This window comes from Myripristis murdjan, chromosome 13, assembly GCF_902150065.1.
Source record: "Myripristis murdjan chromosome 13, fMyrMur1.1, whole genome shotgun sequence".
Lineage (NCBI taxonomy): Eukaryota > Metazoa > Chordata > Actinopteri > Holocentriformes > Holocentridae > Myripristis > Myripristis murdjan.
Genome location: NC_043992.1, coordinates 7379423 through 7393607, shown reverse-complemented (window position 1 = coordinate 7393607; position 14185 = coordinate 7379423). Strand labels below are relative to the sequence as shown.

The following is a 14185-nucleotide window of genomic DNA, read 5'->3' as shown; positions in this document are numbered from 1 at the left end:
CATATTTATACATTCAGGCACACACTCAGTGTAGCGGTGTTTCTGTTTTCTCGGGCTCAGCTGAGAAAGGAACGGAAAGGAAGAGGGATTCTCAAAAATAATTTGTAATGGGAATTACATCTTGCTGTGATGAGCCTGACTCTGCTCTGAGAGAGTGTGTAGGATAGACTGAATTATGTGTTCATGTGGGTCTCAGGTTGGAGGTCATCTGCTCAGCTAACACTCAACAGTGATGTCAAGGATAGAAATATATGCAGTTTTCCCAAAGCCTTCAAGATAATTTAGAAAAACATGGTTATTCATTTGTATGTGAAAAATAAAAGTTTTGCTCATTTTTTATAAGCTAAAGGCAGTAGGCTCCCTCTGATGACTCACTGCAATAATAATGTCACACACCGGGAAAATCAAGTGGTTTTTTGCACAAATAAATCCACCATTAAGCGTAAATTTATGTTGTTTTATACTTTTACCATTTTGTACACATGTATACTTGTAAACCAGGTATTTTTATGCCCCAGTATCAAACTAGAATCAATGCGATCTGAAACTTAACAGCAAAACAACATTGGTCACAGGTCACCAAGCTGTGATGTATGTAATGTGCACCACACTGTTACGTTTTAGTTAGTAAAATAATGGTTTAGGTTGGCAAGCAGCAGCAGAATTCAGTGGATCCAAGGATTTTTGACATGGAAATCCGTATTTGGGGGATAATTTGCACTCCTTGTTGCATTGGATTTCTGATGCCTATTCATGTCTGTATCATCTCCCTCTTCATTCACAGATATGCTGTTTAAGCCAACCATCTCCCTGTCTCCCAACACTGAAGAGGACTCCGAAGACCAGCAGCAGGGCCGTAAGGTGTTCAGGGGCTTCAAATTCACCATCAGCTGCTCCATCCGGCCACAGTTTCCAGAAGGCTCCTTCCTCCTCACCTTCACCTCCTCCAACATAACACGCAACTACACCCTGCCAGCTGTCAATCACTCTGCACACTTCCTGTTTCCTGCTGCAGACCGCGCCCACCAAGGGAACTACAGCTGTGTTTATCACAACTTTGTTTTGTCTCATTACTTCTTCTCTGAGAGCCAGCCACTCTCTATCACTGTCTCAGGTAAGTGGAGGGAGAATGTGAATCTGGATCAAGCAGCTACACTATACTGCCAAAAGTATTCGCTCGTCTGCCTTCACACGCATATGAATGTGAGTGGCATCCCATTCTTAAACCATAGGATTTAATATGATGTCGGCCCACCTTTTGCAGCTATAACAGCTTCAACTCTTCTAGGAAGGCTGTCCACAAGGTTTAGGAGTCTGTTTATGGGAATTTTGGACCATTCTTCCAGAAGTGCATTTGTGAGGTCAGACGCTGATGTTGGACGAGAAGGCCTGGCTCACAGTCTCCACTCCAATTCATCCCAAAGGTGTTCTATCGGGTTGAGTTCAGGACTCTGTGCAGGCCAGTCAAGTTTTTCCTCACTGTTCCCACAAAGTTGGGAGCATGAAATTGTCCAAAATGTCTTGGTATGCTGAAGCATTAAGATTTCCTTTCACTGGAACTAAGGGGCCGAGCCCAGCTTCCGAAAAACAACCCCACACCATAATTCCCCCTCCACCAAACTTTACACTTGGCACAATGCAGTCAGACAAGTACCGTTCTCCTGGCAACCACCAAACCCAGACTCATCAGATCATCAGATTGCCAGACGGAGAAGTGTGATTGGTCACTCCAGAGAACACGTCTCCACTGTTCTAGAGTCCAGTGGCGGCGTGCTTTACACCGCTGCATCCGACGCTTTGCATTACGCTTGGTGATGTAAGGCTTGGATGCAGCTGCTCGGCCATGGAAACCCCTTCCATGAAGCTCTCTATACGCACTGTTCTTGAGCTAATCTGAAGATCACATGAAGTTTGGAGGTCTGTAGCTGTTGACTCTGCAGAAAGTTGGCGACCTCTGCACACTATGCGCCTCAGCATCCGCTGACCCCGCTCTGTGATTTTACGTGGCCTACCACTTTGTGGTTGAGTTGCTGTCGTTCCCAACCGCTTCCACTTTGTTATAGTACCACTAACAGTTGATTGTGGAATATTTAGTAGCGAGGAAATTTCACAACTGGACTTATTGCACAGGTGGCATCCTATTACATTACTATTACAGCACCACGCTGGAATTCACTGAGCTCCTGAGAGCGACGCATTCTTTCACAAATATTTGTAGAAGTAGTCTGCATACCTAGGTGCTTGATTTTATACACCTGTGGCTATGGAAGTGATTGGAACACCTGAATTCAATGATTTGGATAGCTGAGTTAATACTTTTGGCAATATAGTGTATATCTGACTGTGTTAACTATGAATTTATAATGCATGGTTAAGCAACAAGCAGGCCTCACTTTATTCAGAAAAACCTTTGTGTGATTAATATACGACAACATAAATATGCTCTTTGCAGCTGCTGGATTCACCTGTTCAGTTAGAGGTGGAACTGCAGCTTTGATTTTGCCTCATTCAGGTTCAGATCAAAACAATTTTAACGCTTTTACTTATTAATGCCAGTTAGGCATTGGCACTCTTTTCTAGTACCAAAATCAGCTGGGTCACATTGTGTTTCACCTCCACATAGGCAAAACGTTTTTATCTTGTAATTAGCTGCATGGATTCATATGAAATTCATTTTGCCATAGCTGTTTTGAATGAAGCTATTTTTTGTTGGAATTTTAGTCATATTTTTTTAAACACAGTATTGTGAAATTTTGCAAGTAGTCATCTAAAAAGTTGTACAATGTATTATTTAAAAAAATATATTTTAAATTTGGTGAATTTTCATGCACAGGAAGGCAGTTTTAGTAACAACAAAGAAAGAAAGAAAGAATAAGAATTTTGACTGTAAGGAGTCACGAACAGTCTGTAAATAATTAAAATAACCGAGTATTAAATTGATAGTACAACTGAGTATATTTATTTACTTAGATATGTTTTAAATTTAAGACAGCTGCCACAGGACTCACCATCAGGGCTATGTTCTGTAGACCAGGGCTGCGCAATCTGGGGCCACATTTGGCCCACCATGGAATCTGACAAGCTCATGCTCATTCTCCTCTTATATTGAAAGTGCTGTGAACTCATAATCATAATGACTACAAAACGTAATTTTGTACAGCTTAAAAACAAACAAAAACAAACAAACAAACAAAACAAAACAAACAAAAAACACTACCTGAGATTTACAACAGTGAACAGCACATTGCTATTAAGCTTCTTTGTTAAATGCTGTACATCTTATCTAAATTACAAAGAATTATGGTATTAATTTTCTATAATATACAATACATTTTAAATTAATGTAATTTCACATAACATCAGTCGCTCCATCCAGATTTATTTAATCCCATACTGCCCCCATCTGGCAGGTTAGCTTTGTGTTCTGTGCTCATCTTCATCCAATGTCATCACTAATCACTGTTCAAATAATTGATCTGATTCATGATGAAGTAGTCATATAAATGCTAAGTGAGTTTAGTCAAAGCATGAGAGCATTTTTATTGGGATGGTTTGGTTCTGAGGAGCTGGATAACCCAGTGGCTTTGAACTGCTTTGTAATGTTGATGTATTTTCTGCTTATAGAAAGAAAAAAAACTTTTCAGGAGGTAAAACAGAGAAACGAAATGGACATAGAGAATTTAAAAAAGAACCAGAAGACTTTTCCAAATGAAAAAAAAAATATTTTTGTACTAATTACTGCCTTGTCTCTATTCAGAGATTGATTATGTCAAGTTGGTGGGAGGAGCCAGCCGCTGTAATGGTACACTGGAGATGAAACAAAGTGGACAGTGGAGACCACTGGTTGACTGGAGCTTTAACTGGAACCCACAGGCAACAGCTGCAGTGTGCAGAGAGCTGGACTGTGGCTCTGCTGTTTCAACACAATGGAGAAAAAAATTTGAATACAGAAATGTGTGGAAGATCAGACCCTCTTGTCTCCAGTCTGGATCTACACTGAGGGAGTGTGTGCAGAGGTCGTTTGGTGAAAGCTCTCGTTACAGCCTGGAGATCGCCTGCTCAGGTAATATCATCAGTGACGTCATGTGCGTGCGCACACACACAGACACACACACGCACAGGCACGCACACACACACACACACACACACACACACACACACACACACATAGAGTCTCCTACTGAGGTGCGGTGTTGTACCGGTCAGCTCCCAGTAAAAACCACTGCAAATGTTCCCAGTGGGCAAACAGACAGCCTGTGGAGGATAAGCCATTTAGCTGACTACAGTCATGGTTTCAGAACTTTTTGTCTTTTTTCTATGGTCCACACTTGTCTATTACGAAAAAATGTAATGAATTTAATTTCAGGACTGGCCAAAGTAGCTATTTGGAAAGACAAAGAGAAACCATGTGAGGGGTTAGAGGATGTGGTGCAGATGCTGACTGGGCAGCTGGCAGCTTGGCTGAGGGTGGAGTTCATGTTTTACAGACAGACAAAAAGGACTTTTTGTGTGCGTTTTTGTGAACACTTGGGGTGTGCAGGATGTGCCGTGTTCTTTCACAGAGAACTCGTTGGTTCTGGATTTTTAATATTTTTATTTGCTATTTTAGCTTTTTTCATTAACGTTTTGTTATACAAACTAGAAATTAACTAGGAATAAATATTGGTGTTAAACATCTCTCTCTCTCTCTCTCTCTCTCTCTCTCTCTCTCTCTTTCTCTTTCTCTTTCTCTCTCTCTCTCTTTCTCTCTCTCTCTCTCTCTCTCTCTCTCTCTCTCTCTCTCTCCCCCTCCCTCTCTCTCTCTCTCTCTCTCTCTCTCCAGAGTCTGTGAGGCTGGTGAATGGGAATAGTCTGTGCTCAGGCAGAGTGGAGGTGAAGTCTGACCAGTCGTGGTCCTCAGTGTGTGAAGCTGACTTTGACCAGCAGGATGCACAGGTGGTCTGTAGGGAGCTTGGCTGTGGGGCTCCTTCAGTCCTCCAGGGGGCGCTCTATGGAGAAGCAGAGGCTCCAATGTGGACCAAAGAGTTCCAGTGTGAAGGCAGTGAGTCCTCTCTCCTGGACTGTGGAAGCTCAGGCTCAGCTAGAAACACCTGCTCACCTGGCAAAGCTGTTGGACTCACCTGTTCAGGTAGAAGAGGAGCTGCAGCTCCCATCTGACTTCATTCATATTCACATCAAAGGAACTTTAATGCTTTTACTAATTACTGTCTTGTCTCTGTTCAGAGCTTGATGATATCAGGCTGGTAGGAGGAGGCAGCCGCTGTGCTGGTAGACTGGAGCTGAAACAACATGGAGAGTGGAAACCAGTGGTTGACAAGACCTTATACTTCTTCAGCCTGAAGACAGCTACTGCAGTGTGCAGAGAGCTGGACTGTGGCTCTGCTGTTTCAGCAGGAAGGAGACAGGGTTCCCCCATCCTTGTTTGGTTCATTTCAAAGTCTTCTTGTCCTTTGTCTGGAACCGCACTGAGGGAGTGTATAGAAATGAGGGCTGAGTATTCCCGTTACACTCTGGAGGTCACCTGCTCAGGTAATATTGTCAATGACATCATACATGCACACACACTCACACACATACATACACACACACACACACACACACACACACACACAATCTTATGCTGACGTGCCCTTAAGTAAACAGTCTAACTGCTGTTGTATAGACAGCAGTTAGTGTGTGTGTGTGTGTGTGTGTGTGTGTGTGTGTGTGTGTGTGTGTGTGTGTGTGTGTGTGTGTGTATAAACCCTATGAAACCCAGGAGCTTGTGTGTGTCAGATGATACATTTTTAATTGTGTTTAATCACCAGGTAGTCATGTATTAATCATGATTAGTCACATATTTAGAAGTCATAAGTTACTTTCACTGTTGTATAGACTATTTGGGGAATAAGTGTTACTGTTCCAGGGGGTTTATATGATTCCCTGACACAACCTGTATGACGTTTTGTTGTTTTCAACAACGCTGATGGGCTGGCAGTCCATGGTAATCCATTTAGCAACTGCATTGCTCAGTTATATCTGTAATGACAGATTTGTTCCTTACTCACTGCATAACTTAGCCCTGCTACACACCCCAGCTCTAGATATGTTTTGAATAATATTACCCTTAAGCCAGTAAAAGAGCTAAGGTGATCCAAGCAATAAAGTAAGAGATCATCTGCATACAGAGATATATGTATGATATGTATATGGCTTCCCCGCTCAATACCTCTAAAATTGGGGGCTGATCCTGTTGCAGGGGTAGATGGTCAGATAAAAAAAAAAAAAAAAAAAATACTACTGTGATCTGAAATAACAATGCATCACACTGAGTGGATTCAAGGCCCACGGGTAGCTTTTTATCTAAAAGGAAATAATCTACTCTTGAGCATGACTGCTGAGCCCTGAAAAAAAATGTTTTGATGTTGGATTTTTAAATCACCATGGGTCCACCACTCTATAATCTCTTCAATTTGAGCCAGCTTCTACAGTGGTCTTGAGGAAATACCAGAGTGGTCTAGAGCAGCGGTCCCCAACCTTTCCTACACCACGGACCACCTTGATTCAGATTGTTTTTTCACGGCCCGGCAGGGGGTGGAGGTAGGGTTAGGCTGCAGAGACACTCTCATTTTTCAATTACCTACATGTGGGTGCATGCGCCAAATTACATGTGATCTAGGCTGTGCGGCACATAAAACAATGACAGTAGCCCGTTAAGTTTTCTCATTGTATTGAATTCTGGCACAGGTGAGTGTTGTTTTTTTTTTTTTTTTTCCCCACGCTGCCTGGCCTGGAATGTCTCATGGCCCGGTACCGGTCCGCGGACTGGTGGTTGGGGACCACTGGTCTAGAGTATGATGGAGGATAAAGTTCAAGCCTGCCCTTACAATGAGTTGATGAGAAGAAATCAGCATTATCCCAGTTGGGGGGCATAGAGAAATACCATCACAATCTGTATATTCTACAGTAAACCTTGAAGAACAATATAACAACCACATTTATTTGCAATAACTTTGGATTCTACAAACTGCACGTCTGGGAATCTGCCAATCTGTGCCCCTGTATTTAGTCTGGAATTTAGAGTGAAAAATTTGAGAGGCACATCTCGCAGTGATCTACAGTGATCAGCAATTGATTTGAGATTGGATTCCCTGTAGGATGGTGGTATCATTACAACCCGCTGCATTAGCAGTAAGCAGCACCACAAGGTCAGCACCATTTTCATTTGCCAAACTGGTGTTTTTAGCCTTCAGATAAGGCGCAACAGCATTCTTTTTCCGCTGGGAAGACAAAATATTCCAGAAGGAAAAAATGTAGACAAGGAAAATTGCAGGTCTTCAAAGGTAGACTATACTACGGCTTTGGACATTAAGTCAATCAGGAGCCTGGAAAGACTGGTGAGGGAGGTCTGTGCTTTCCTGCCAAAGTCCACCAACGCAGAGGGCTTCATAGAAGCTGCCCATTATAAGAGGGACAGCTGACCTCCAATGGAGGATGATACATTGAGCGATAGCTTTAGATGCATAGCACACCTTGAGCCTAGCCATGGGGAAGGCGGTCAGTTCTACTCACAGGAGGAATCACTGGTGGACTGGGTGTCTAAGTTTAGCTGGTTTGCATAGTGTACAGGTTTAGGAGAACGTTTTTCTTCAGATTTATTTATCTATGGTCCTAAATACCTGGCAAGGCATGTTTGTATTATGCTGACCTTATGTTTGCAGTGGCTAAACTCACTCTCTGGATATCCAGGAAAAAGCACTTTCAGGGTGCAGGATGTACAGATGGTGTTGACGTCTTAAGGGACTGGTTGCTGCTCGTCTAAAGGTTGAACATGCTTACTATCACACACTGAATAATCTGGATGCTTTCAGACCCGTTTGGGCAGTGAAAGGGCTTTTGCACTTTGTTGAGGGGGCAGGAGAACTGTTGCTTTCTTTTTGAACTGTGCATCTGATTTTGCTTTTGTATTTTTTTCTATATGCTTTGCACCCCTTGAATTTGTTTGTTGTTTTGAGGGATCCTTTATTGCTTAACAAAGTGTGTTTTAAAACGAAAACACCATCTCTCTCTCTCTCTCTCTCTCTCTCTCTCTCTCTCTCTCTCTCTCTCCCTCTCTCGCTCTCTATCTCTCTCCAGAGTCTGTGAGGCTGGTGAATGGGAATAGTCTGTGCTCAGGCAGAGTGGAGGTGAAGTCTGACCAGTCGTGGTCCTCAGTGTGTGAAGCTGACTTTGACCAGCAGGATGCAGAGGTGGTCTGTAGGGAGCTTGGCTGTGGGCCTCCTTCAGTCCTCCAGGGGGCGCTCTATGGAGAAGCAGAGGCTCCAATGTGGACCAAAGAGTTCCAGTGTGAAGGCAGTGAGTCCTCTCTCCTGGACTGTAGAAGCTCAGGCTCAGCTAGAAACACCTGCTCACCTGGCAAAGCTGTTGGACTCACCTGCTCAGGTAGAAGAGGAGCTGCAGCTCCCATCTGACTTCATTCATGTTCACATCAAAGGAACTTTAGTGCTTTTACTAATTATTGTCTTGTCTCTGTTCAGAGCCTGATGATATCAGGTTGGTGGGAGGAGCAAGCCGCTGTAATGGTACGTTGGAGATAAAACAACAAGGAGAGTGGAGACCAGTGACTCAAAGGGACAAGTGGAACCTGAAGGCAGCAGCTGCTCTGTGCAGAGAGCTGGACTGTGGCTCTGTTGTTTCAGCAAAATTGAAAAGGTTGTCCTCAAATAGACCTTTATGGACGTTCCAATCTCCCTGTCTTGAGTCTGGATCTATCCTGAGGGACTGTGTGAGCACATCATCTTTGTCTTCCCCCCTCAGCCTTGAGATCACCTGCTCAGGTAACACAGTCAGTAAAATACAGACACACCCACACACACACCCTTACAGTCAAACGTTCTCAAATCTCAGGACATAGAAATAGTTTTCAGAAGGTTAGAAATTGTTTACAAACCCACTTCAATTAAACGCAAGGAAACTGAACAGGTAGACAATGAAAAATATCTGGAGTCATGAAGAGGCCTGTGGTGAGAAAGGCCAAGGCATTTCTGTCCTGGTTAAACCCTGAGAGGACAGTTTGAGCTTCAGAGAGCTGAAACTCAAGAGGAAACCAGGGATTCGGGTTCAGGAAAGCAACATTTTGGCATTGAAAATAAAAACTGGATGAGGTCACTGAGCATAGTGCAGATCTCCACCAGGCTTATCTCCCCTTCTCCAAACTATAGGCTACCCAGCTCAGGCCTACTCTAGGTGCTGACCACAACTCAGGAGAGGCTCAGCAGCTAATTGTATCGTCGAACACCTCTCAAATTACAAATTAAACTACGGTATGATTCAAATATAATGCACCACAGTAGCATGTCAGCCATTTGTGGCTTTTTGCCATGAGTCATATGTTATAACCAGAAAACTTGATTGAACTAGATCTGACAATAGTGACCAATTGCAAATCAGAGTAACATTAGTCAAAATGTGCAACACATTGGGCCAGATGCAGGGGGTCATATACAAACAAATTTCTTATTTTTGTTTCTATCCATGAGCTGTTCTAATTTTGTTTGTACCTACTGATTTCTGCAAATCGCAAATGTTTGCTTATTTTTGGTTTTCTCTGAGGTAAGAGAAACATTTATGAATGGTTGAGAGCGCTCTTGCCAGGATAGGAATATCAACAGAAAGTCTCATTGTCATGGTCATTGTCACAAATTGGTTGTGCAACACATGGAAACATGCATTTTTGAGTTGAAGAACATAAAAAAATGCATTAAAAGAAAAAACCTAATAATCACAGTGTAGGAATTACATTACTAAAATAACAATATTTGAATGCAGACACTTGAGAATTTGTTGCAATTACAGCAAATAAAAAACAAAGACCAGCCAGGTACTAAAAATAGTTAAATGCATAAATTAATTTTTGATTATTTATACAAAAGAACTGCATCTCTGTTGGTGCAACTAATAGGAATGCAGCAGAAAATAACCAAGGTCAGCACAACACTGGCGCTAAACCTAATGATGGAGGTGAAATGAGGAGGAAAAAGGATTGGGCCCACATTCCCATCCTCCTCTTCTTTGAACTGTTGTGCAAACTCACACCGTGCATAAAATGAAGCTCTGATGCTAAACCCAATGAGAGAGGTAAAACAACAATGTTTGGATTCCAACAAAGAAAGATCTTGAGCTGTGGCAGAGGAAGCCTTGTTTATATGATGTGTGTATGCCGATGACATTTTATTGTATATTGACTTGCGTCATAGCCTATATGATTCAGTCGATGTGATCATTGTACTCTCTACACATGTCAAACTATTAGATCCATATTGCACAGTGTAGCTTGCATTAAACTTGTAAAACTACTGTAATCTTGCAGTCTGTAGGCACCACTAACAGAAAAATAACAGAAAATAAGAGAACTTTAAGAGAATGTTGCTGCAGCTGCCCCACCATATCCCAGAAAAGGAAAACAGTTAAATTTGTAATTTTTTCCCCCTTTTGGCTTCTGGGTTTTATTGTGTTGTGTTTTTTGTCTTGTCTGCTATGAGACTTCAGGCTGTGGGGGTGTGGTTGTTTTCAATAAACTGTGGGCCCGTAAAGCCCTTTGATATTATACCTGATTAAAAGCTTCAAATAAATTTGAACCTGAACTTACTTGTCTCTCTCTCTCTCTCTCTCTCTCTCTCTCTCTCTCAAGAGTCTGTGCGGCTGGTGAACGGGAATAGTCTGTGCTCAGGCAGAGTGGAGGTGAAGTCCGACCAGTCGTGGTCCTCAGTGTGTGAAGCTGACTTTGACCAGCACGATGCAGAGGTGGTCTGTAGGGAGCTTGGCTGTGGGCCTCCTTCAGTCCTCCAGGGGGCACTCTATGGAGAAGTGGAGACTCCAGTGTGGACCAAAGAGTTCCAGTGTGAAGGCAGTGAGTCCTCTCTCCTGGACTGTGGAAGCTCAGGCTCAGCTAGAAACACCTGCTCACCTGGCAAAGCTGTTGGACTCACCTGCTCAGGTAGAAGAGGAGCTGCAGCTCCCATCTGACTTCATTCATGTTCACATCAAAGGAACTTTACTGCTTTTACTAATTATTGTCTTGTCTCTGTTCAGAGCCTGTCAGGTTAGTGGGAGGAGACACACCCTGTTCTGGTATACTCGAGGTGAAATACCATGGAGAGTGGAAACCAGTGTATGACTTTTTTAATGACTGGGGCCTGAATGCAGCAGCTGTAGCATGCAGAGAGCTGGACTGTGGCTCTGCTGCTTCAATAACAACGACATGGCATCACTCAAGAAGACCTGTGTGGAGGATCACACCTTCCTGCCCTCAATCTGGCTCTACACTGAGGGAGTGTATAGAACTGGTTCCTCAGAGTGATTCTCACAGTCAAATTATCACCTGCTCAGGTAATATCATCTCACACACACATACAAACAAACACATCGGCCAACAGTTTCATCTGGAATTCTCTTCCCCTTCTGCTATCTACCTGTTACTGTTTTAATATTAACATGTTGCTATATCCTAGGTCAGTGCTGTGCCATGACCTAGTGTCATCTAAAAAGTTGGGAAGCTATAGCATGTATCAGTGTTTTTTTGTTTGTTTGTTTGTTTTGTTTTGTTTTGTTTTTTTACATTTCAAATTTGCTGCTTTTTCATGGTGTCGTGGCAGAAAAGTGGCATTACAACGAGGAATCAGATGGACGAGACACAGGTATCAGATGGGGAGCTTTCTTTATTCACAGCGGCCCTACTAACAGCACAGGTCATAGACAATTCTTCTCCCTGATTACAGATCGTGCCATCCCAGAAAGGCAGCTTTGGTATGAAAAAGATGAAAGAGAGAAAAAGAAAGAGAGAGATAGAATAAAAGCAAGCAAGAAGGAAAAGAACTTGGACTGCAGAGTCATGAACAGAGCTTGCCTGTAAGATAATTGAGTATGAAATAAAAAGTATAATTAAGTAATGAGTCTTGACCTTAGTAATTGCTTACTTGGGTCACTTTGGAGACATTACATAGACATTACATACACTACATAGACATAACTTTTACCTTAACATAACACCTAACCAATGCCCCCAGAAATCTACGTTTTCCAACTGAGGACATGGTTTTTGTCCCCAGTTGGACAAGCCATCACCAATTAACGGGCACACACAGACACACACACACACACACACACACACACACACACACACACACACACACACACACACACACACACACACACACACACAGTAGTCTGATATTGCCCTCAGTTGGCCATGCAGTGATCCAATGCTGTCTGATTACCTGTTTACGTCTGTGTTAATGTTGTATTAAGCACCATGTTAATTTTACATTCAGTGTTCACATGTTCATCCAATCTCTCTTTTTTAAAATTACTATTAAAATGATTAACATGGTTGACAGTGATGTAGTCATATTATTACTTAGTGAGTTTAGTGAGACTGTGTGTGCGTTCTTATTGAGATGGTTAGGCTCTCAAACCACTGAGTTGCTGGAAAATCAAATGCTCTTTCGGCATGTTTGCCATACTGATTTGTTTTCTGCTTGTTTTTTTTTTCAGGACTCCCGTTTGAACAAGGTAAACAGAGAAAAGAGACAGGCAGAGAGAATTAAAAAGAAGAAAGAGCAGGATTTTTTTCCAAATGAGAAAAATGTTTCTTTTTATACTTATTGTCCTGTTTCCATTCAGAGTCAAGGTTGGTGGGACACAACCGCTGTTCTGGTACACTGGAGATGAAACAACATGGAGAATGGAAACCAGTGGATGACCAGGACTCTGACTGGAACCTGAAGGCAGCAGCTGCAGTGTGCAGAGAGCTGGACTGTGGCTCTGCTGTTTCAACAGAAAGATCAGAGTATTATAGTAGGTCTGTATGGCTCATCAGGTCCTCTTGTCTTCGATCTGGATCTACACTTAAGGAATGTGTCGAGACGTGGTCTGAGGTGTCTTCTTACAACCTGGAGATCTCCTGCTCAGGTAATAGCATCGATGACATCACACACCTTTACGCTGTTGTAATATTCCAACTGTTACATGTGTTGGCCATTTCATCATTTGTCAGTCTCACCTTGGAAAGCTGAACAAAAAAATGATGAGACACCGGGTGCTCACGATACTTTCACGAGATGCTTTTCCCCTTTGGGTGGCTGTATGTAAGTTTCAATAAAATACTTATGTTTATGGTTCAATTCCTGTTAAGCTTGGAACTGCCAACCATGGCTTGAGGTGACCAACTAGGCCACTAATATGGAGCCTTGTTTTCTAGTTTGAGCAGCAGCAAACATCTGACCAAAGTTCAGTTCATTCTGAGCAGCTGTGGTTATGTGTCCCAGTGTTAAAAATATACTACCCTAAATGCTAAATCCATCCCGACTCCTGGGAAACGTTTGGGATAGCAGGCAGAATGAGAAAGCGAAGCTCACATATGAATTATAAGCATGTAGCTAACAGTCAAACATACAGTACCTTGAAAAAAAAATCCACCAAGAGTCTAGAGAAGTCCAGAATTTTGAAATGAAAATGTGTAGGAACCCTGCCCATATGTATAAGCAGTATTTCTCTCTGCGAGACCATTCATTTGGGGAGCACTGTTACTTGGCTGCTAAAAACTCCAAGAACCAAAACATGAACTTTCCTTGCCAAAATACAGAGTTTTCAGTGCCCTAACTCCATCCACACTAAACAAATACTAACAGCTACTAACAGCTTCATTCAGGATCATCTAGTTCATGGCCAGCGCTTGACATTTACATTTTGGGTCACCAACCACTGTGGATAGTGGTTTTCCAAAGTCAGTAAGCAGTATTTTCATCAGCCAAAATCCCCTGCCTAACAATAAATAAATGATTAAATTTTTATGTCTATCCCAACATAGTAAACTTTCAAAAATCATTGAGAAAGATTAATGATATTTGAAATTCAGTGAATATCTCCTCACAGTCTGCTAGCTGTCCGTGTGTGTGTACGCTGAAAAAACATCTGCTGTTCATGCACAGCCATGGCTCTGTAAATGGGAGACAAACAAAGGGGCTCTGACACTTTTCCCACCAATCAGCAACAGTGGACACTGATGCTCCTGAACAGGACAGAAAGAAGGTAAGGTTGAGGGCGATGGGAAAAGCAGGCAATGCACATGAGAGGAACGCTAAATATGGCTTGATCTTACTTCCTATTGACATCATGTTCTACAACCCCTGGCAAAAATTATGGAATC

At 42.5% G+C, this 14185-nt stretch overlaps 1 protein-coding gene across 1 annotated transcript in view; it reads left to right on the top strand.

Moving 5' to 3' along the window:
- LOC115370476 (scavenger receptor cysteine-rich type 1 protein M160-like) overlaps positions 1-14185 on the top strand; it is a 47711-nt gene that overhangs the window by 15490 nt on the left and 18036 nt on the right. Inside the window, exons 5-11 of the mRNA XM_030067504.1 lie at positions 3758-4063; positions 4823-5128; positions 5224-5529; positions 8116-8421; positions 8517-8816; positions 10670-10975; positions 11071-11080. Coding sequence (XP_029923364.1) covers positions 3758-4063; positions 4823-5128; positions 5224-5529; positions 8116-8421; positions 8517-8816; positions 10670-10975; positions 11071-11080 — 1840 coding nt within the window. The remainder of the gene's footprint in view (positions 1-3757; positions 4064-4822; positions 5129-5223; positions 5530-8115; positions 8422-8516; positions 8817-10669; positions 10976-11070; positions 11081-14185) is intronic.